This window comes from Colobus angolensis, unplaced genomic scaffold (genome assembly GCF_000951035.1).
Source record: "Colobus angolensis palliatus isolate OR3802 unplaced genomic scaffold, Cang.pa_1.0 Scaffold344, whole genome shotgun sequence".
Taxonomy (NCBI): domain Eukaryota; kingdom Metazoa; phylum Chordata; class Mammalia; order Primates; family Cercopithecidae; genus Colobus; species Colobus angolensis.
In genome coordinates, this window is record NW_012116755.1 from 1,019,703 (window position 1) to 1,044,247 (window position 24,545).

The 24,545-nt window shown below is 39.4% G+C and overlaps 1 protein-coding gene across 3 annotated transcripts; it reads left to right on the forward strand.

Moving 5' to 3' along the window:
* The first annotated feature begins 748 nt into the window (after positions 1–748).
* Positions 749–24,385, forward strand: ZNF197 (zinc finger protein 197). 3 transcript variants are annotated; one of them, XM_011952622.1, is made up of 6 exons: positions 749–877; positions 4,799–5,269; positions 6,798–6,957; positions 7,552–7,643; positions 7,920–8,046; positions 22,364–23,407. In XM_011952622.1, exons 2-6 carry the CDS (start codon positions 4,880–4,882, stop codon positions 22,396–22,398), a joined length of 804 nt encoding a protein of 267 aa, XP_011808012.1. In that variant the 5' UTR covers positions 749–877; positions 4,799–4,879; the 3' UTR covers positions 22,399–23,407. The 3 variants fall into 3 exon arrangements, with proteins under 3 accessions (XP_011808012.1, XP_011808011.1, XP_011808013.1); XM_011952621.1 differs by lacking the exon at positions 22,364–23,407 and adding an exon at positions 17,761–21,331; XM_011952623.1 differs by having other exon boundaries at positions 755–877; positions 4,790–5,269; positions 22,364–24,385.
* Positions 24,386–24,545: the final 160 nt, after the last annotated feature.

Here is a 24,545-nt window from a genome sequence, read left to right on the forward strand (position 1 = left end):
TATGTGGCTTCAGCTTTGTACTAGGTGCTAAATACATGGGATCCATGCAGACATGGCCTTTGCCCTGTTGGAGACTTGTTCCAACCATAGTCCCATATAGGGGTGTCAATTCCAGAAGTCCAAACCTAAGAGACTGAAGACCAAAGAAAGCATCAGAGTTCCAGTTTCCTTTATACACACCTCACTCTACCCAGGGTGATGGACAGCTAGAATAACCTCCTCTTTCAGGGGAGAGATGTCCCTACCGTTTGCACATTACCTTGCACCTTCAATTTGATTACTATTTAATATCATAGCTCCAATATGTCATCATGTGCGCAAGAGATACACCACAGTAAGCGAATTCACAAGTGGGTGATTTATAAGCCATATTATTATTTATTATGAGAAATAATGTTATTATGAGAACTGCATAGGTTCAAGAAGAGACCAGAAAAGTCACCTACCAGATCATTCAGACATGAAGGTTACTCCCTATCAACCTCAATTGAAATGCAAATCAAAACAGAAATGTCCAACTCTCTTAGGAGGCAACAAGCATCCTGAGACCCTGGGTCCTGTCCTTCATCTCTGCACCCTTCCGGTCTGAAACAGCGACCAGTTCTTGTTTGATGTAAGGGATGTAAGGAATAGTAGTACCCAAGGGCTCAGGAGTTCCGCCTCTCTTCTCCAGCTCTAGGAAAAGAAACGAACCATAGAGATGTGGCTTCCTAGAGATCCGGGATGAGGGGCGGGGTGCAACCGGAAGTTGCAATATCCTCGGCTCGGCCATTATTCTGTGCCTCGGCTGCCGCAAGGGGTAGTTCCTGTGTCATCTCCTAGCGGCCTGGCGCCGAGGCGGCGGTACCCAAGGCTGGAGCCGCAGCGGGAGCCCCCGGTGAGCGGGGTGGGCTCGAGGGCGGGTGGGCGTGCAGGGAAGGCGACCCGGGACGCGGTCCTGAGCTTGCTGGGACTGCACAGCCCTCGGTAGCCCCTCCCGGGCCCTGACCCCCGGCACGGTCCGTCCCCAGCTCCGTGTTGGGGGTCGACGTCGTGGCCTCGGCTGGGCACGCAGCCGGCCAGGAGGAGGTACTGAGGACAGCAGCTTCGAGTCTGTGTGTGTCTGTGGACGGGTGCTCTCGTCTAACGGACTCCACTGGCGCTTTGAGAAGAGCTGCCTCAGCAGCCTGCGCCCCCAGCTCAGGCCTTCCTGCTCTTCCTCAGTTTTCTCTGAGGCTGATGCACTGAAACATTCTGAGGCTTCCCTATACCGGCGGCGCCCAGACTCCTGAGGACGGATTTTTGTTTGTTTAAGGGATGGAACAATTTTAGTTTTTTTAGTCTTTTAGTTTTGTAATATAATGGTATTTAAAAATCAAACTTGAAACCACCCATACCACCATTACTTCAGGCAATACATTTTCACCCAAAGTACTAAGACCTTAAACTCAGAATAAATGCTGGCCTTTGCGCGCGCGCGCACACACCCAACCCACACACACACACACACACACACACACTCATTGCCAACCTGTCAGCGACGATTGTTACTGGTTTTCTCTTTTTGCAGCTTGCCAAATTAAAGCTTTGTCGTGGACTGGTATTTGGAAACCGTTGTTTTAGAACAGTAAGTTTGGGTTTCATAAGTCTCTTCGTAGATGGAATTGTTTTGGACTTCTGGAATTAGAATCCCTGAATTCAGAATTTGCTCCCATATCTCGACTAGCTAAGTGGCTTTGAGTGGATTCGCTCTTCTGATCCTTTTGTTCTTTTCAACTTCTGCCTTGAAAACCTTTTGTGAGAAGCAAATAAAATGTATGTTTAAGAATTTGTTATTTTTATGTTATTTGAAAATTATTCGAAATTCTTTTTAAAAATTCCTTTCCATTACCCCCAGATCAGTTACCAAGGACTGCCAAGTTTTTCTCAATTACCTTATCCCTGCTGGGGGATAAGTAAGTTCCTACTTCGTTTAGAACTTAAGTCATGTGTTTATTACAAAAACCTAACTGACCTTTCTTGATATCCAGTCCTCTCACCCCCACCATTCCTCACTAATAGAATCCTGACACAACAAGACTCTCTTCATGCTCAGAGTGGAATAGGTCTTTCTAACTTTGGTACAATACCCAGAAGTCGTAAAAGATTGACTGCATGGCAAAAAACACTTTAAGCAAAGTCACATGGCACATATAGTCACAAAGACACTTGACAAACTGAGAAAAATTTGCAGCTGCCATTGTAAACAGAGGACTAGTTTTCCTGTGATAAAAGTGTGTACAAATTAACAAGACCCAACACCTCAATAGAAACATGGGCAAAATATATGAATAGTTACTTGAAAAAATATACAAGTGACTCAATATATTAATTCATTGAAAATGGAAGTTAAAAATTTGGCAAAGAGCACATAACTTTGAGAACCGTATTGGTGAAAGTGAGGAAAGGCACTCCCATACAACTGTTTTTGATGGAGTATAAATTATAAATTGGTACAATCCTAATGAGGTCATATTGGTAGTATCAGAATTATACATGCATATACATTTTGACTCAGCAATTCTGTTTCAAGGAATTTTTCTTATATATGCCTACACACATCCAAACTGATGTATGCCCAGGATTATTCATGATAATATTGTTGGGAATAAGAAATTATTGAAAACTACCCAAACATTCCATCAGTGCTGGCATGAATAAATTATGATACATCTATGCATCCATAAAAATGCGGAGAAGGACTGTATATTGACAGGAAATATCTCTAAGACATGGTATTATTGAGAAGATAAAAATGTAGTGTGTCATTCATGGTGTCCTACCATTTGTGAAAATAAGGGAACTAGATAACGATATATGTGTACATACATATGCAGAAACAACTGGAAAGATAAGAAGCTAACGGAGAAGGAAACTTTACACAGTATTCATTTTATAATTTTAAATTTTGAACCAAGCGAATATATTATTATTTTTAAAAATAAGGAAAAATGTAAAATAAAACCTTTTTAATGCTTAAATGTAAGTAAAACTGCTTCACTTACAGGACAGGATCATCTCAGAATACTGCCTCTCAAGAGCTGTAGTTAGAATTCAACTTCTGTTTACCTCTCTGCTCTACTCCTACACTCTTGCCTCCAAAGTTCACTTTCCTTCTCTGGTCTTCCTTCACAGAGTTATGTGTCCTCCCTTGCTTTTGAAAATAGAGTTTCTTTCTTCCTGGAATGTTTTTCCTCGTAGTCCAATGATCCTTTTATTTTTCCTTAAAAGCCCAGTCCAAAATTACCTTTCATGGCTGGGTGTGGTGGCTCACGCCTGTAATCCCAGCACTTTGGGAGGCCGAGGCAGGCAGATCACGAGGTCAAGAAATTGAGATCATCCTGGCCAACACTGCAAAACCCCATCTCTACCAAAAATACAAAAATTACCTGGGCATGGTGGTGCGAGCCTGTAGTTCCAGCTACCTGGGAGGCTGAGACAGGAAAATTGCTTGAACCCGTGAAGCAGAGGTTGTTTTGAGCTGAGATCACGCCACTGTACTCCAGCCTGGGTGACGGAGTGAGACTCCATCTAAAAAAAAAAAAAAAAAGTACCTTTCGTGAATCCTTTCTGTAGTTTTATGTTCTCCTATTACTTGTACTTAAACATTATATTGAAATTATGTTTATATTTCTGACTCCCCTATTTGTTATAAGCAAGCTGTCTTTAAGGGTCTATGTGTTCAAATAAAGAGGATGCTTTCATATGCTTTCTGATGGTGATATAACTATTATAACCTTAAAAGCTTAAAAATGTTTGTACCCTTTAACCCAACAATTTTCTCCTAGGAGTTTATCCTGAAGAAATAAGCAGAGATGTAACTAAAAATTTGTTAGCAAGGATAGCCATTGTGACCTTATTAATAATTGGGGAAAGTTAGAATTAATCTATAATAATTAAATTGTGATAAGGACATAGTTCAGAATAATAGCAGTGATTGTTTTCTGGTTTTGTGTGTTTTCTGGTTTTATAAATTTTTGGTTTTATAATTAGAAAAATGTGTTATTTCTAAAGAACAGGTGATTTCTAGAGAGCAAGTCTAAGTTCTGTATAATAAAACCTTATTCATATTTATCCATCTGTGGGACTAGATGTGAAAGGAAAAGAAAAAATGGGAAATTTATCCAAATATTTTGATTAACAGAATGAACAATTTTCAGAGAATTAAAGGCATATAGAGCAAAACTACACAGAACTTAATTCATCCTTTCTTTGTTAATTGAGGAGGTGGTTAGGATTTTATCTCATATGTATCATGATTAATGATTACTTGTTAACTCTGCAGAACATAGGAAAGAGTGCTAGTTACAGAAGGGTAATAAGTAACATTTAAACCCATATACCAGGCAGTGTTCAAAAACTTGAAATGTATTATACATCAAATTCTCATCACAACCCCATGAGGTAAGAACTGCTACTATCCCTATTTTACAGGTTAAGAAACTAAGGTTCAGAAGTGAGGTACTTATTCCAGGTTGCACAGGAGTAGTCAGGATGCTCACTGTTAGAGTGGTAAAGAGTCTATTGTAATTAGATGAAGGGATCCTATGAATAAAGACCGAAGGAAGTTCATATGTTTGGTTTCAGCAGTCGTGTGGATAACATGAGTGTCTGTGTCCGAGAGCCTTAGGCAGGGGGTTTCTGTCAGAGGAAGCACTCTCTAGAACCTGGAACCTTGCACTGACAAAGGTTCTCTCTAGTACTGGGAGCTGACTGGGGCCTGTAAAGCTCAGTTGTTTCTCTGGGCTAACTTTAACAATGATTTCTTGAGATCTTGTAGATGATACTCTCCAAGCTCTAAGGAAGAAGTCAAGGATTAAGGAGACCTGGACTGGAGAGGAGCCTTTTTCAAAAAACAGCAATGACAAGAGATAATTGGGCCCACAATGCTCTGAGACAAGAGGGCCTTGTGAAGGGGAAGGATGATACCTGGAAATGGGGAACCAGCTTCCAAGGAAGCAGCTCCTCTGTTTGGGAGACCTCCCACCTACACTTTAGACAATTACGTTACCATGAGACATCTGGACCCCAGGAGGCCCTGAGCCGGCTCAGGGAACTCTGTCGCCGGTGGCTGAGACCAGAAGCACGCACCAAGGCACAGATCCTGGAGCTGCTGGTGCTGGAGCAGTTTCTGAGCATCCTGCCTGGGGAGATTCGGACCTGGGTACAGCTCCATCACCCTGGAAGTGGCGAGGAGGCTGTGGCCCTGGTAGAGGAGCTGCAGAAAGACCTTGATGGACCAGCAATACAAGTGAGAAAGGCGGAGAGGGGTGATGGGTGTTGGGATGAAAGGAAGGAAAGAATTGAGGCTGGGCTAGAGGGTGATCCTGTGATTTTCATTAAAAATTAATAGCACACTAGCAACCCTAACGATAATTAAAGCAGGCCCATGAGTATTCAGACCATAGAATATGTCTGTAGAGAAACGGGTTTATGTTGAGGTCTTGGGGTCCAACTCAGAAGCAGCATAAAAACATTGACTCTGTTTTGTCCCCTGGGTAATGCTTGCTAATGCTGAGTTTGGATCAAGAACCTGAAGAAGAAATGTTGAAAAGTTTTTCCCTAAACAGAAGCCTATGTATTGTTTCTATAATTCTGTTTGGAATGGTAATGAAAGCCTAGAGTATAAAAGGCAATAGCAGGCCAGGCACAGTGGCTCATGTCTATAATTCCAGCACTTTGGGAGGCTGAAGTGGGAGGATCACTTGAGGGCAGGAGTTCAAGACAAGCCTGGACAACATAAGATGACCCCATCTCTACAAAAAAATTAAAAATTAGCCAGGTGTAGTGGCGAATGCCTGAACTCCCAGCTACTTAGAAGGCTGAGGTGGGAGGATCACTTGAACCCAGGAGGTTGAGGCAGCAGTGAGCTATGATTATACCATTGCACTCCAGCCTGGGTGATGCAGTGAGATCCTGTCTTTAAATACATACATACATATGTACATACATACATACATAAAATGGCAGTAGTATAACACGAATGAAGCTTTCCAAATCTTGGTAAGATCTCTTGTGTGCCCTACTAGAGATCTGTAAGCCAAGGGACTGGGCTAAGATATTTGTTTCTGATAAGATTTATATCCTTGACCATTAGATTGGAATCTTAATGTAGCATCTCATGTGTGTGAGATTTCTTTCTGTACATCTGTAGCTCACTAAAAACATTTCTGTATAAGACATCATAACCCAAACTTGGGTGTGGCACTAAGGATGGGCCTGTTTGTTTTAATCATAATATGGAAAATTTTAGAGCTATATATTTCATTACAAATTACTAATATATCCTGATTTGAGAAAGCAGGAAACTGAGGCAGACGTCTGGCTGACCTCAAAACCCAAGTGTCTTGGTGCCAATTTTAGTGTTAGTTGTATTTGAGCACAAAGGGTTAGGTAAAAGGGTCAATAAGCAGATGGTAAATAAGTAGAAGAGATGTGACTGAAGTCCAATCTAAAACTAAGTCTGAAGCTAAAATCCATGCTCTTAATTACTGCTTATTACTTCCCATTCCCTCCTTAACCCACACCCAGGTCTGGCTTCTGTTCCCACCGTTCTGTACAGTCTCCTCTGGGAGAGGTCACCAGTGCCATGAGTGGGTCTCGAGGGCAGCTCCATTGCTCTCAATGCAAAGCTTTACTGCTGTTTTGATGCTCCATACTTGAGGTGGGTCTCTCTGATCTCACAGTTCTAGATTGTGGGCAGAAAGAGGTCCACAGTGCTTAGGTGAGTCAATTTTCTTAAGGAACAAGAAGAACCAGCTTATTTTACTTGTTTCCAGGTTCCAGTCCTTGTCCAGGATCAGGACACTCTCCAGAAGGCGGTGAGTGCCCCAGGAACAACACTTCCTCCTGTACTTCCTGGCAGCCACATAGCAGCTGAAATTTGCCCGCATCCTCCTACTGACCTAGTGGCATTCAACCTCCAGGATCCTCAGCATGGTATTTACTCAGTGCTCTGGGCTTTGGGCTGTTCCAGGACCCTTTCTGTGGCTCATCCCCCTACTTCCAGGGAGTTGCTTCCTCTGCTACCCTGTCTAGGAATCTCTTACAGTGCCAGTTTCTTTCTGCTGTTCCTGCTGTTCTCTTTTTCTTTCTTGGGCCCCTCTGATCTTGTATCCATTCTTTTTTTTTTTTTTTTTTTTTTGAGACGGAGTTTCACTCTGTCGCCCAGGCCGGAGTGCAATGGCGCGATCTCAGCTCACTGCAATCTCTGCCTCCCAGGTTCAAGCCATTCTCCTGCCTCAGCCTCCCGAGTAGCTGGGACTACAGGCACGCACCACCACGCCCAGCTAATTTTTTTGTGTTTTTAATAGAGACAGGGTTTCACCATGTTTGCCAGGATGGTCTCAATTTCTTGACCTCGTGATTCCCCCTGCCTCGGCTTCCCAAAGTGCTGGGATTACAGACGTGAGCCACTGCGCCCAGCCTTGTATCCATTCGTATTCCTATTCTTTGTGTTATTCCAGCTCTGCAAGGGGGGGTCACTCAGAAAAGGTTTGTAGGTCCCATATGCAGCTTTTTCTCCTTCCTCAGATTCTCCTGCCCCTGAAGCTTCTGCCCTTTCCCAGGAAGAGAACCCAAGAAATCAATTAATGGCACTTATGCTCCTAACAGCCCAGCCCCAGGTAAGGTTTGCATCCTCTTTCCTTCCCAACTGCACAGCCTAACTGTGGCTGAAGTGCCCTATCTCATCCTTGTCCTTCGATGTCCAGTCAGTTCCCATTTCTAAATCAAGGTCTATGCTATTGGAAGACAGACTTTACATGTGATCTCCTTATGTCTCCCTGATGTCTGTTGTGCACTCACAGCCTCACAGTGTATTCCTTCCCCAGAAGTGAAGGGAACCTTTTGACAAGCAACTTCCTGGGCATTGGTAATCTCACACACACCTGTTATTTCAGGAGTTGGTGATGTTCGAGGAGGTGTCAGTATGCTTCACTTCAGAGGAATGGGCATGTCTGGGCCCAATCCAGAGGGCCTTGTACTGGGATGTGATGCTGGAGAATTATGGAAATGTGACCTCCCTAGGTAAGGACTCTTCTTTCTGTGATGCTTACCTTTATTTTACCAGCCTTTATTTGTTTTCTGATTATAAAAGTAGCATATACTTATTTTGGAAAACAAAACACCGAATATTACAAAGAAAAAAACCTTCCTTAACATCACTATTTCCAGATAACTATTATCATTTTGATATATTACCTTTCTGTTTTTTCTATATGTTTGAGGGATTTTTTACATTGTTCAAATGTGTGTGTTTGTGTGTCTGTGTACAGTTTTATAGCTTGCTTTCCTTGTGTGTGTTCTCACATGTTACAAACTCTTTGCAGTTATTATCTATATTGGCTATATGATTTGTACCATAATTCAGTCAGCCATTTCCTTATTTTGGATAATTGCTATAATAATCATCTGTCTCTGTGCCTAAGGCATTCTAAAATGTTTTATTATTTTTACAGGTACAATTACTGGGCATAAGTGTTTGGCTTTAAGGCTCTTGCTTCATATTGCCAAATTACTTTCTGTAGCAATCCCTGTTCTCTGTTCTTAGCAGTGATGTGCAAGAATACTCCTTTTGCTCTGCCTTCATTTGTACTGAGTAATCCCACAATTCTAAATTGTTGCTAATATAATTTTAAAATTATATATTCTAAAATAGATTTATTTGATAAATAATAGAAGAATATTTCAAAAATTTTTGTTAGCCATTTTTGCTTCCAGCAAACATTAAATATCTATCGTGGTACAGCTGTGAAAATGATGTGATTCTGCCCTTAAATAGCTTATGATGGTTTAGGAGTTTATTACAGGAATATTAAATATGCAAGGCATAGTAAAATAATTGGTACAAGAGTGGCATAAACCTGGTGTGATGGAAATGCAGAAAACAGGGCAATAAGTTTCATTCCTGGGGATTAGGAAAGGCCATAAAAGAGGTAGCATTTATACTGGAACTTGAAGAAAAGTATAGAATTCTGTTTGGAGAAATCAACATTCAGAACTGGGTAATCAGCCACAGGAACTAATTTTGACTGAAATACAGATTTAAAGTATCAGTTTAAATGGCTGCAGAGTATTGCATGGTCCGTGTATCATGCTTTACACTGACAGCTTTATGATTCTGAATGTTTATATTTGTTTCTATTCAAGAACATTACATAACATTCCATTTTTTCTGTACTGTTTTTGTATGTGTCAGACATGTTTTAAAATCGCCTAGATCTTGCATATTTCTGGTAATATTTATTCTTTGGAATTAGAGTCTTTTCTGATATTTTCTGATTGACTGTCATTTGCATATATGAAAGTACTGTTTTTTTGTATATTAATTTTGTACCTAGCAACTTTATTATTTTATTGTCTTTAAGAATTTATACTGTATATTTTCACACTTTTGAGACTGCATCCTTTAGTATCTCAGCAGTGGTAGTGGTGGGTTGGTCTGTAGATTTTATACTTTGATACATATTCACAAATTATTTTCTACCAATGATACTTGAATTAAACTCCCCCAGAAAGAGCACACAGAAGAACCAATTTCCCCTGGATATGCTCATGATTTGGTCAGTCTTTTAATTAAATCTTTGCTAGGTAGATAAAGAATACCATCTTTTGTTTGTTTGTTTTTCATGGTTTCATTATTAGTGTGATTGAAATCTCTTCATATGTTTACTCGTCATTTTACTCCTATTCATACACTTCCTATATATAGAACTACTGCTAATGCTTTGCAGATGTTTTTCCCATTTGTTTGCCTTTCAATATTATTTATTAATTTTTTTTTAAGCCTTAGAAAACCTTTTATGTTGTCAAACTTAGGAGTATTTTCCTGTATGGTCTTACTGGTCTTTTTCCTCATAAAATTATTTTGTTTTGAGATGGAGTCTTGCTCTGCCACCCAGGCTGGAATGCAGTGGTGTGATTTCGACTCACTGCAACCTCCACCTCCCTGGTTCAAGTGATTCTCCTGCCTCAGCCCCCTGAGTAGCTGGGATTACAGATGTGCACCACCATGCCCAGCTAATTTTTGTATTTTTAGTAGAGATGAGGTTTTGCCATGTTGGCCAGGCTGGTCTCAAACTCCTGACCTCAGGTGATCCACCCGCCTCAGCCTCCCAAAGTGCTGGGATTACAGACATGAGCCACTGTGCCCAGCTGTATTTTCTTAAGATTTTTTATCATTTTATTTTGATATTTAAGCTTTAATCTGTCTTGATATTTATCAACTTATCTTGATATATAGAATGACATAGACATCTTGTGGAGGGGTTTTGTTGTTTTTTGAGATGGCAGTCTCACTACGCTGCCCAGGCTGGCCTCAAACTCCTGGCCTCAAGCAAACCTCCCACCCCAACCTCCCAAGTAGCTGGGACTCTAGTCATGCACCACCCTCCTAGCTTGTTTTTTAACCCCAGTGGCTTTCAGTAGTTCCAAAGGTATTTATTTGATCATCAATCTTTTCTAAAAATTTTAAAACAGACTATATGGATTAATTGGCTGATTTTATGAAAAATACTCACTATGGACCCATACCTCATGCTGTACACTAAAATAAATTCCAGATATGTCTAAGAGTTAAACTAAAAAAAATAAACAATAAAATAATGTAGTTGCTTTATTATTCCAGCTTTTTGAAGAAAAAGAAACTTGAACGTACTTTAATAAATAAAAAAAAAATGTGCACTCCAGTGTTGGGGCTTCGGGCAAGCAGATGCCCAGTGTTTATTCCCACTGACTTAGTAACTCTGATTTGAGGGGGATACATTAAAGAAATGGTTCAAAAAGAGGAAATAAAAGTCATATGTCTAAAAATAGTCCCAGGTAACTATGATGGTTAAAAGTTGGGCAAAACAAATTCCCTAAGAGAAAGTACTAAGTAGAGCATGGTGTTTTGACCTAATAGTATATTATGACACTATCAAATATTATGACAACTCTGTGTACCCAATTTTCATGCATCGATAAACTGTGGTAGAAAAGCAGACTCCCAGATAACTTGTACATACTACTTCAGTGTGTAAAATGTTTGTATATATTTCTTTAGGAGATTGGACTAAAATTTGAAGGAAAGTATTAAGAAATATTGAGTACCTCCTGTGTCAGGCTTAGCCCCTGCCTTAAAGTACATTCAAATTGGAGAGATAGACATTTCCACTTATAATTACAATGTAATTTGGCACATTCTGTATAATAAAAGTATGCATAAGTTTATGTGAGCCCATAGGAGCCTGGGAATGATGGAAGGATTGGGACAGTGGCAGGAGGAAATGGATGGTTCCCAGTTCCTCCACCAGGAGGGAAAGATTTATAGCAGTTTTACTGAGGTATATTTAACATACCATAAAATTCACCATTTAAAGTGTACAGTTCAGTGGTTGTTGGGTATTCACAGAGTTGTGTAACCATTACCACAGTAATTTAAAAACATTTTCTGCTGGGCGTGGTGGCTCACGCCTGTAATCACAACACTTTGGGAGGCCGAGGCGGGTGGATCATGAGGTCAGGAGATCAAGACCATCCTGGCCAACACGGTGAAACCCCGTCTCTACTAAAAATACAAAAAAATTAGCCAGGTGGCCAGCGCCTGTTGTCCCAGCTACTCGGGTGGCTGAGGCGGGAGAATGGCGCAAACCCGGGAGGCGGAGCTTGCAGTGAGCCAAGATCATGCCACTGCACTCCAGCCTGGGCGACAGTGAGACTCCATCTCAAAGAAAACAAAAAAAATTTCATCAACCCTTCAGCAGTCCACCTTCATTTCACCTAACTCATTCCTCCAATCCAGCCCTAGCAGGCACCAATCTGCTTTCTACCTCTATAGATTTGTGTATTTGAAACATTTCATATAAATGGAATCATGCAATATGTGGTCATTTGTGATTGGCTTCCTTTACTTAGCATAGTGTTTTAAGGCGCATCCATGTTGTATCAGGTATCAGTTCTTTATTCCTTTTTATTGCCAGATATTCCATTGAATGGATATATCTCCATTTATCAGTTGATGAACACTTAGGTACTTCCATGTTTGGTCCATTATGAATAATACTGCTGTGAACATTTGTGTACAATTTTTTGTGTGGATATAAGTTTTCATTTCTACCTAGGAGTAGAATTGCTAGGTCTTTTTTTTTTTTTTTTTTTTTGGAGACGGAGTCTAGCTCTGTCGCCCAGGCTGGAGTGCAGTGGCGCCATCTCGGCTCACTGCAAGCTCCGCCTCCCGGGTTTACGCCATTCTCCTGCCTCAGCCTCCCGTGAATTGCTAGGTCTTATGATAACTCTGTATTTAGTCATTTGAGGAACTTCCAGACTGTTTTCCAAAGCAGTTGCACCATTTTACACTCCTACCAGCAGTGTATAAGGGTTCCAGTTTCTCTACATCATCCCTAACACTTGATATTATCTGTCTTTTTTATTTTAACTATCCTAGTGGGTTTGAAATGATATCTCACTGTGGTTTTGATGTGCATTTCCCTGATGGTTAATGATGTGGAGCAACTTTTTATGTTCTTATTGACTATATGTATGTCTTCGGAGAAAACTGTCTATTCAGATTCTTTGTCTGTATTTTAACTGGGTTATGTGTCTTTTTATTACTAAGTTGTAAGAGTTCTTTATATATTCTATATATAAGTGCCTTAACAGATACATGACTTATGAATATATTCTCCCATTCTGTGGGGTCTTGCCCTGTTGCCCAGGCTGGAGTGTAGTGGTGCGATCATAGCTTATTGCAGCCTTGAACTCCTGGGGTCAAGTGATCCTCTCACCTCAGCCTCCCGAGTAGCTGGGATTACAAATGCACCCCATCAGCCTGGCTAATTTTAAAATTTTTTGTAGAGACAGAGTCTTACTGTGTTGCCCAAGCTGGTCTTGAACTCCTGGCCTCAAGCGATCTTCCTGCCTCAGCCTCCCCAAGTGCTGGCATTACAGGCATGAGCCACTGGGCCTGGTGACTTTTCCCTTACTTGATGATATCCTTTCAAGGACAAAAGTCATTAATTTTGATGAGTTCCAGTTTTGTTTTTTTTTTTCTTTTGTTGCTTCTACTTTTGGTGTCATATCTAAGAAACCGTCACTAATCTAGGGCCGGGAGCATATATGTCTATGTTTTCTTTTAAGTTTTAGCTCTTACATTTCAGTCTTTTATCCATTTTGAGTTAATTTTTGTATATAGTATGAGACAAGGATCCGTCTTCATTCTTTTGCATGTGGCACCGTTTATCCCAGGCACCATTTGTTGAAAAGACTGTGCTTTCCCCATTGCATTGTTTTGGCACCCTTTAAAAACAAAAACAGTTGATTATAAATATGAGAGTTTATTTCTAAAGTCTCAATTCTAGTCCTTTGATCTATATGTCTACCCTTATGTCAGTATCACCCTCTCTTACTATTTTGGCTTCATAGTACATTTTAAAATAAAAAGGTGTGAGTCCTCCAACTATGTTCTTTTTCAAGATTGTTTTAGCTACTCTAGGTCTCTTGACTTTCCATCTAATTTTGATATCAACTGGTCAATATCTTTGAAGAAACAAGCTGAGATTTTGATAGGGATTGCAATGAATCTGTAGATCAGTTTGAGGAGTACTGCCATTTATTAATGTTAAATCTTTTAATCTTTGAACATGAGGTTTCTTTCCATTTATTTAAGCCTTCAGCTTCTTTCAGTAATGTTTTGTAGTTTTCAGAATATAAGTTTTTCACTTCTTTTGTTAAATTTATCCTGATCTTGTTTCTGAGACTATTATAAATGTTTTATTAACTTCTTTTGTGGATTATTTAATACTAATGGATAGAAATACCACTTTTTTTTTTTTTTTTTTAATGAGATGGGGTTTTATACGTTTCTCAGGCTGACCTTGAGCTCCTGGGCTCAAGCATTCCTCAGCCTAAACCTACTGAGTAGCTGGGACCACAGGTGTGTGCCACCATGTCAGACTGATTTTTATATGTTGAGCTTGTATCCTACAATCTTACTGTACTTATTTATTAGTTTTAATGGTTTTTTAGTGATTTCTAAGGATTGTCTATATGCAAGATTTTGTCATCTGCAAATAGAGGTAATTTTACTTCTTCCTTTACAATCTGGATGCCTTTTCTTTCTTTCTCTTACCTAATTGCTCTGGCTAGAACCTCCAGTACATGTTGACTAGAAGTGGCAAGAGCAGATAGCCTTTTCTTGTTCTTGTTCTCAGGGAGAACCCATTCAGTCTTCCACCATGAAATATAATTTAATTTTTTTCAACAGGGTCTTACTCTGTTGCCCAGGCTAAAGTGCAGTGGCGTGATCACGGCTCACTACATCCTCAACTTCCTGGGCTGAAGTAATCCTCCTAATCCTCTTATCTGAGCCTCCCACATATCTAGGACCACAGGCACACACCAAGCTAATTATTTGTTTTTATTTTTATTTTATTTTTTTCTGTAGAGACAGTGGCTCACCATGTTCCCCAAGCTGGTCTCAAACTCTCGGCCTCAAGCGATCCACCTACCTTGGCTTGCCAAAGAACTGGGATTACAGGCATGAGCCACTGTGCCTGGCCAGAACTCCCCTTCTATTCCTACTTTGTTGAGTGTTTTTATCACTAAGGAGTGTTTTATCTATTGTCATGATGATGTGGTTTTTGTTTTTCATTTTGTTGATATGGTGTATTACATTAATTGGTTTCCTAGTGTTATACCAACATTATTTTCCTGTGATAAATCTCACCTGGTCATGGTGTATAATTCTTTTTATGTCCTGCTAGATTTGGTTAGTTAGCATTTTGTTGAGGATTTCTTTGTTTGTATTCATAAGCTATATTTATCTATAGTTCTCTTTTTTGTGATGGTTATGTCTGGTTTTGCTATCAGGGCAATACCAGCTTCATAGAATTAGTTGGGAAATGTTTCTGTTTATTGGAAGAATTTGTGAAGAAATGGTATTCTTCTAAGGTTTGGTAGAATTTGCCAGTGAAGCGACCTGGGCCTGGGCTTTTTGTGTGTGGGCAGGGGGTGGGGGTAATTTTTTTTTTTTTTTAATTACTGATTCAATTTCTTTCCCTGCTGTAGACCTCCTCAGATTTTCCCTTTCTTGAGTCAGTTTTAGTAGTTTGTGGCTTTCTAGGAATTTGCCTATTTCATCTAAGTTGTCTTAATTTATTGGCACAGTATCATTGGTAGTATCATTTATACTCCTTTTTATTTTTTTAAGATCAATGTTAATGTCCAGAGAGTGACTTTAGAGCTTAGTTTTAAAGGGTATAGGTACGGGCTTGGATGGTGACTTGGAAAGAGGAAGAGCAATTCAGGAAGAGGAAAGAACATGGGCAGTGATAGAGAGGCAAGAAATGACATGTTTGGGCACTGTGGCTAGAGTCTAGGGGCGTAAGAGATACTGACAATAATAGATACCAGAAAAATAGGCAGTGGGTGAAGATATCCCTTTGACTCCACTGGTTATTTCTGCTTTGTCCTGTAGGCAATGAAGAGTTAGGTGTTTTGAGCAGGTAAGTGACATGATCAAATTTACATATTGGAAAGATCATTGACAGAAGGTACGCATGAATTGGGGCAGATGAAAGGCAGGGAGTGTTAGAGGTAGGAAAGCCTGTGTCTCTTTCTTGCAGGCTTCATTCACCAAACGTTATGGAAAGTAACCAGCTCCCTCTATCATTCTGACATTTTTCTACAAAGTCTTAAAAAGCTCAAGAGGCCCGTATATAGTCTAAGCTAAAAACATTAAATAGTTTAACCAGCTAATTGGCTACTGATACAAGAGTTCCTAATTTCTTAACCATTTTCCATCTCAGTTTAACTACTTGTAACACTTCATTTCCTTAAAGCTTGTTTCATTGTATAGAAGCAGCTCCCTTCTCCACCAGCATTCTTCTCGTCTTTGTTTTTCGTTTGTTTTGTTCTTGTTTTGTTTTGTTTTGTTTTGAGATGGAGTCTTGCTCTGCCACCCAGGCTGGAATGCAGTGGTGTGATTTCGACTCACTGCAACCTCCACCTCCCTGGTTCAAGTGATTCTCCTGCCTCAGCCCCCTGAGTAGCTGGGATTACAGATGTGCACCACCATGCCCAGCTAATTTTTGTATTTTTAGTAGAGACAGGGTTTCACCATGTTGGCCAGGCTGTTCTCAAACTCCTGACCTTAAGTGATCCGCCCTCCTCAGCCTCCCAGAGTGCTGGAATTACAGGCATGAGCCACCGTGCCCGGCCTCTCCTTATGTTTGAAACCTCACTGTGAATAAGGAAACTGAAGTACCAGCATTGGATAGGCCCTAAGACACATACCCATCCCTGCAGCCAGGTAGTTGGGTAGTGTGATTGGCAGTCCTGCCTGAGTCCTAGAGAGAAAGGCAGTTGAGATGAGATATGAGGGCCTGACCTAAGAATGTCTGTAGTTCAAGTTAATATTTATTGGATCTTTACCATCCTCATCCTGTCATAAACTTAAAGAAATGTATAATGAGGCCGGGCACGGTGGCTCAAGCCTGTAATCCCAGCACTTTGGGAGGCCGAGACGGGCGGATCACGAGGTCAGGAGATCCAGACCATCCTGGCGAACACGGTGAAACCCCGTCTCTACTAAAAAATGCAAAAAAAAAAACTAGCCGGGCGACGTGGCAGGCACCTGTAGTCCCAGCTACTCGGGAGGCTGAGGCAGGAGAATGGCGGGAACCTGGGAGGCGGAGCTTGCAGTGAGCTGAGATCTGGCCACTGCACTCCAGCCCGGGCGGCAGAGCGAGACTCCGCCTCAAAAAAAAAAAAAAAGAAAAAGAAATGTATAATGAAATAAAATGGCTGCACTCTTATCTTCTCTCGCTGTTTAGATAGAAGAAAAGTATTGTTATATGCAAAGAGAAGATGATGTTACTATTATTCATATAACTTTACTTATTAGACAGTTTGGGGGAACTGGCTCATAATTTCTCTCACACTTGGGTAGTTTGAAAGTAAACTTCCAAAACATTTTCATACTGTTCGTATTTTAAAATATTTGAGACTATTGGAGTAGATAGGAACCTTGGAGATTAGTTCAGCCTCATCATTTTACAGATGTTTTCATACTTTTATTCTATTTTCCTTTTTCTTTCTGTATTTCTTCTTTTACGTTTTATGTGTAATTAAGGGAGTTCATAATGGACCTGACTTTTTAAAATGAATTTTAAATTTTCCATTTCTTAATTTTAAACGGAGTAGGAGTAATATATGTATTCTAAGAATTAAGTTGCTTTTCAATGGATTTCTTTTCTGTTGGTTAATTGCTTTCAACCAGTTAAAAAGTATTCATGCCTTTGACTTTTCAAAAATTAAAAATTGCCTTTCAGAGTCCTTACATATATTTTGCTTCCTAAAGTTTCCATCTTTCTAACATGAAGAAAATAAAAAAGAAAGTTACTTGTAATACAAATGGTTCTTGCTCTTCTATCCAAGTTCCTTAGATATGAACCACCTCCATAAGATCCTATGTTTTCTCTCTGGTTTTCCTTCCTTCTGTTTTCTCAGCATTATTTGTATTTTTCCATCTGCTTCCTGAAGACAAAGCACTTAAAAATGTCTCAACCTGAGTTGTATGTTAATCCATTCACAACATCTTGTCAGTGTAGCATTATTCTTTGTACCTTAATTTAGTGAAAAGTTTCTCCTTTTTGTATGCATATTAAAGTGTGCCTTCCTAGAATGTTTTAAAGTCATTTGAAGATCCTGTTCTTCCAAACACAGGGACATGGTAACATTTGCATTTTTAATTCCTTTTACCAGAATGGGAGACCATGACTGAGAATGAGGAGGTGACATCAAAGCCAAGTAGTTCTCAAAGAGCAGAGTCTCATAAAGGAACATCAAAAAGACTTCAAGGAAGTGTTCCCCAGGTCCTTGATTTTGAAGAAGAGTGTGAATGGCAAGTTTTGGCAAGTGAGTGGGGAAATGAAACAGATGAAAGGGCAGATACAGTGAAGAAAGATTCCCTTTGTGAACGAGACAAGAAGAAAAGGACTCCACCAGAGAAACAAGGCCAAAAGTGGAAGGAATTTGGAGACAGCTTGACTTTTGGTTCAGCTATTTCTGAAAGTTTAATAGGTACTGAAGGAAAGAAGTTTTATAAATGTGATATATGTTGTAAGCATTTTAATAAAATCTCCCATCTTATAAACCATCGGAGAATCCACACTGGTGAGAAACCTCATAAATGTAAGGAATGTGGAAAAGGCTTTATTCAGCGTTCGAGCCTTCTAATGCATTTACGGAACCATTCAGGGGAGAAACCTTATAAATGTAATGAATGTGGGAAAGCATTTTCTCAAAGTGCTTACCTTCTAAACCATCAGAGGATCCACACTGGGGAGAAACCTTATAAGTGTAAGGAATGTGGAAAGGGCTTCTATAGACACTCAGGCCTAATTATACATCTAAGGCGCCATTCAGGGGAGAGACCTTATAAGTGTAATGAATGTGGGAAAGTTTTCTCTCAGAATGCTTACCTCATTGACCATCAGAGGCTCCACAAAGGGGAAGAACCTTATAAATGTAACAAGTGTCAGAAAGCTTTCATTCTGAAGAAGAGCCTCATTCTGCACCAGAGAATCCACTCTGGGGAAAAACCCTATAAATGTGATGAATGTGGAAAGACCTTTGCTCAGACCACTTACCTTATTGACCATCAACGACTCCACAGTGCAGAGAACCCTTACAAGTGTAAAGAATGTGGAAAAGTTTTCATTCGAAGTAAAAGCCTCCTCTTACATCAGAGAGTCCACACAGAAAAGAAAACCTTTGGTTGTAAAAAATGTGGGAAGATTTTCAGTTCTAAGTCAAACTTCCTTGACCATAAGAGGATGCACAGCAGAGAGAAACCTTATAAATGCACTGAATGTGGGAAAGCCTTTACTCAAAGTGCTTACCTTTTTGACCACCAGAGACTCCACAATGGGGAGAAGCCCTATGAATGTAATGAATGTGGGAAAGTTTTTATTCTGAAGAAGAGCCTCATTTTACATCAAAGGTTCCACACTGGAGAGAATCTCTATGAATGTAAAGATTGTGGCAAGGTCTTTGGTTCAAACAGAAACCTCATTGACCATGAGAGACTCCACAATGGGGAGAAGCCATATGAATGTCAAGAGTGTGGGAAAACCTTTATTATGAGCAAAAGTTTTATGGTCCATCAGAAACTCCATACACAAGAGAAAGCCTACAAATGTGAAGATTGTGGGAAGGCTTTCAGTTACAATTCAAGCCTGCTTGTACATCGGAGAATCCACACTGGAGAAAAACCCTTTGAATGTAGTGAGTGTGGAAGAGCTTTCAGTTCAAACAGAAACCTCATTGAGCATAAGAGAATCCACAGTGGTGAGAAACCCTATGAGTGTGATGAATGTGGGAAATGCTTCATTCTGAAGAAAAGCCTCATTGGACATCAGAGAATTCACACGAGGGAAAAATCTTATAAATGCAATGACTGTGGGAAAGTCTTCAGTTACCGCTCAAACCTTATAGCCCATCAGAGGATCCACACTGGTGAGAAGCCCTATGCATGTAATGAGTGTGGAAAAGGTTTTACCTACAACAGAAACCTAATTGAACATCAAAGAATTCACAGTGGAGAAAAAACCTACGAATGTCTTATATGTAGGAAAGTCCTTACCTCTAGTAGAAATCTTATGGTACATCAAAGAATCCACACTGGAGAGAAACCTTATAAATGTAATGAGTGTGGAAAAGACTTTAGTCAGAATAAAAACCTTGTTGTACATCAGAGAATGCACACTGGGGAAAAACCTTATGAGTGTGAGAAGTGTAGGAAATCCTTTACTTCTAAGAGGAATTTAGTTGGCCACCAGAGAATTCACACAGGGGAGAAACCTTATGGGTGTAATGATTGTAGTAAAGTTTTTAGGCAAAGAAAAAACCTTACTGTACATCAGAAAATCCACACAGATGAAAAACCTTGTGAATGTGATGTGTCTGAAAAAGAATTCTGTCAGACTTCCAGCGTTCATCTTCAACAGAAAATCCATACCATTGAGGAATTGTCTTGGCTACAAAACACCCATGAGTCTAAGATTGAGATGCAGAAAATCTAGTGTCATATATGAAATGGAATAGAATCCCTGCCTCCTTAAGTAACTGTTTGACAAATGATATATATTTCTTCTAAGAAAAAAGTTTATTATTTACTCTTTAATAGACAAATGAGTAGCATGTAGAAGAAAGTTAATAGGCCGGGCGTGGTGGCTCACGCCTGTAATTTTGGCACTTTGGGAGGCCGAAGCGAGTGGATCACCTGAGGTCAGGATTTCGCGACCAGCCTGACCAACATGATGAAACCCCGTCTCTACTGAAATACAAAAATTATCCAGGCATGGGGGCACATGCCTGTAATCCCACCTACTCAGGAGACTGAGGCAGGAGAATGACTTGAACCCGGGAGGGCGGAGGTTGCAGTGAGCTGAGAGCATGCCATTGCACTCCAGCCTGGGCAACAAGAGCAAAACTCTGTCTGAAAAAATAAAAGAAAGTTCATCCCAACTTTCAAGTCTTCAAAAACATAATCCAAATCTAATAACATAGTTGTAAATGACAGCAACAAATATCTTTGTATTAAAAAGTAGACATGGACTGGGTGCAGTGGCTCACTCCTGTAGTCCCAGGACTTTGGGAGGCCAAGGTGGGAAGATCACTTGAACCCAGGAGTTGGAGACAAACTTGGGCAACATAGGGAGACCCATCTTTAGTAAATAAAAATAAATTTATTAATAAAATTAAAAATTAATCATAAAAAGTGGACATTGGTTTTTAAAATGTGTATAGTATGCATTTTAAAGATAGCGTCACTGCTATAGAAAACCTGAACAGACAGTATGATCCCTAATGTCAGGTGTGGAGTTGGGTGGACAAGAGTCTGCTGATGAGGACAACCTAAGAAGAGCACTGGATTTGGAATCAGAAGACCTACCTTTGACTCCTGGCTTTCCCTTAATGGCCATGTGATGTTATTAAGTCAGCCCTAAAGCCTCAGTTTCCTGTCAAATGTTGACATGATACCTACCTCACAGGGTTGTTGTGAGGGTTAAGTGAGAGGATCTTTGTGAAAGTGCTTTTTGAAATCATTCAGTTGTCAATAAAGTTGGATAAAAGAGGTTATGGTCAAAGTATAAAACATGGGATCATGTAAGTTTGTGTATTAAGTTAATATTAGAATGAGGGGGATTCCATGAACCTAAAAGATGCTCATTTTTATAAGAGGAAGTATGGTGAATAGCTAACTGGAATTTAGTGCTGTAAGAATAATTTTTTTAATTTACCTTTAAAAATAAGGGAGTTAATAGATTATATATCTAGTTTATGTGTATGGAAAAAAATGTTATGGCCAGCCATTAACAGTGATGCCAAGGAAAACAATTTATTTTCCAGCTTTTGAATTTGAAACTTAACAGATGTAGAGTGTTAAAATGGAAGGGCAGTGGTACCCTGTTTTCCCTATCCAGAAGGAAAAAAATCCTTGACCGAGCAGTTGAACTGATGATCCCCGCCACAGTCATTGTTAATTCTAATCAATATTTCATCATTGCTGTCAAATGATAGCCTGTTACTCATGAAACAGCATTCTGTCCCAGCACTAAATTTACTGGGACATAAATTTTTCTTATGGAGCCAAGCTCTTCACTGATTAAGCCAATGTAGAATCCACTTTTGGGCAGTCAGTGCCCATTAACCCCTGTGAACCATTCTGTGTCCTTGAGTACGTTTGTAGGTTTTAACTCAGTCTATATTCTTGAGTTAGTAATTTTTATGTTGTAATTCTCAAAGTTCTGTTTCTGTAGCTGGACTGTGAATAATATCTGAATATGAAGATTGTGTTTTTTAATAATGTCAGAGTGGTATTTTGATTATCATAAATGCTACTAATTCAGCCCCACAGTTTGTTGGGGGCTGGTTCCTCATTAGAACGAAAGGAAACCAAGAGTGAAAACTGGAAAGGGCCTAAGGCTTAAAGTCTTTAAGACCTGGATGTGGGTCACATTTTGCCATCTGCTTCAGAAAAAATCTCTTCAGTTCTTGGAGCCTTGAATTCCTCATCTGTCAAACAGGAAGAAGAATATCTACCTCACAAAGTTCTTATGAGATAATGAATATGAAAATGCTTCATCCATGTTGTAGAAGAATCACTCCAGCTTATATAATAATTGCAAAGGACATACGTAGTTTAACAGTAGAGAATGTTGTCATTTGCCTCTTCAGCAAGTAACAAAATGTAACATTGCTTAGACTGAGACAGCTCACATAATGTGCCACCTCCTGTGATGTAATAAGCTGAAAAATATTCAACCTGAATTTCATTAAGCTTCTTGGACCTCATTGCCAGGTTACAGGAAATACAGGAGTCAGAGGAACAAATAAAAGACACCACGAGAAACAGACAAATCCAGAACATGGAATATTGTATAAGAAAGCTGCCCTAGATTCTTCTTCAAAATATTATTATGATGAAAAAGAGAGGGGACTGAAAATTGTTCAAGCTGTCTGAGTCTACTGTGAGTTTATTATACTGTTCTCTGCTTTTGTGTATATGTGAAAATTTCCATATGAAAAGTATAAAACATGGATGAGGAGGCTTGTTTTTAAAAGATAATACTAAAGAGCCATTAGATACTAAGAACCAGAAATAGACTCATATAAATGGCCAATTGATTTTTGACAGGGGCAAAAGCAATTCAATGGAGGAGGGATAGCCTTTTCAGCAAATACTGTTGGAGCAATTGGATATCCACAGGCAGTAAACCAACAACTTCAGGACCCAGGACTGAGCTAAGAAGGCTCAGATGACTCAAAAGCATGCTCCTTGAAAGGAAAAAAAAAAGTTAAATTGGACTTCATCAAAATTAAGATAATTTGCTCTGTAAGAGACCTTTTTACAAAGATGAAAAGATATTACAGGTTGGGAGAAAATATCTGCAAATCATATCCAACAAAGGATTTGTATGTAAACTACATAAAGAACTTTCAAAATTTAACAGTAATAAGTAAATACAATTATAAAATAAAAGACAGACATTTCACTGAAGTATACATAGCAAATAAGCAAATGAAAAAATGTTCAACATCATTAGGCATGAGGGAAATGCAAAGCAAAATCATGAGATATCACCACATTCCTATCAGAATAGCTAACTTTTTATTTTTTTCATTTTTTTTATTTTTATGGTGGTAACTGCTGGCAAGGATGCAGAGAAACAGGATCTCATACTGTTTCTCTGGGAATGAAAAATGGTATAGCCACTCTGGAATATAATTTGGCAGTTTCTTATAAAACCAAACATGTATATGTCTTGCCTCAGGAATTGCACTCCTGAGCATTTATCCCAGAGAAATGAAGACTTGTGTTCACACAAAAACCTGTATATGAATGCTCATAGCAGCTTTATTTGTAATGGTCAAAACTTGTAGGCAACCCATATATCCTTCCTTAGATGGTTAAAACAAATTGTGGCTTATGTATTACCATGGAATACTTGTTACTCTGCAATAAAATTGACTGACTTATTGATATCCATAACAACTCAAATAAATTTCAAGGAAATTAATGCTGAGTGAAAATAATCACAAAAGGCCATATTGTGTATGAAAATGTTCATATAACATTCTCAAAATGATAAAACTATAGAGATGAAAAATGGATTAATGGTTGTCAAAGGTTAGGGACGGTGGGAGGGAAAATAGGGAGAGGGCTGGATGTAACTATAAAGAGGTAGCACCAGGAAGGTCTTTATGGTGATGGAACACTAGTGTATCTTGATTGTAGTGGTGGTTAGACAAATCTATAGGTGCTAAAAATGACAAAAGTATACACACATACTCTACCAATGTTGATTTCCTTTTTCATATTATGTAAGATGTAACCATGAGGGGAAAGTGGGTGAAGGGTGCTATCTTTGCATCTTCCTGTGAATCTATCATTTCAAAATAAAAAGTAAAAACCAACAATGACAACAAAAACCCAAAACTAAAGAGCCATAACCAAATAAAGTGTGTGAAACTGATTTGAAAAAAAAGTTATACATGTTTTAAGAGAGTTTGGAAATTTGAATATGATTGGTTATTAGATGGCATTAGGGAATTTTTGTTAATTTTCTTACCTGTGACGGTGATGGTAGTTTGAAGAATATTCTTAATCTTAAGAGATGCATGTTGAAGTATTTGGAATGAATGTTCTGATGTTTACAACTTAAAAAAAAAAAAAGATTTTAAGTACGTATTGAGAGAGAAGGCAAACATAGCAAAATGTTCGTTGTTGAGTCCAGATGGAAACTACGGGTATTCAATGTGCCATACTTTCAACTTTTCTGTACTCTGATATTTTCAAAATAAAACATTTGAGGGGAAATTATCAGGGCTTTTTACAGATTAATGCTGTGTAGCTTCAGGCTCTTGGGTGCGCGCCTCGCCTGAGTGTTCTATCCATGCTTGGGGATGCGCCCCTCCCTGAGGCTCACTCAGAGCTTCCAACCGCACAATCCTCCTAAGCGCTTGGCCCCATCCCTGGTCTG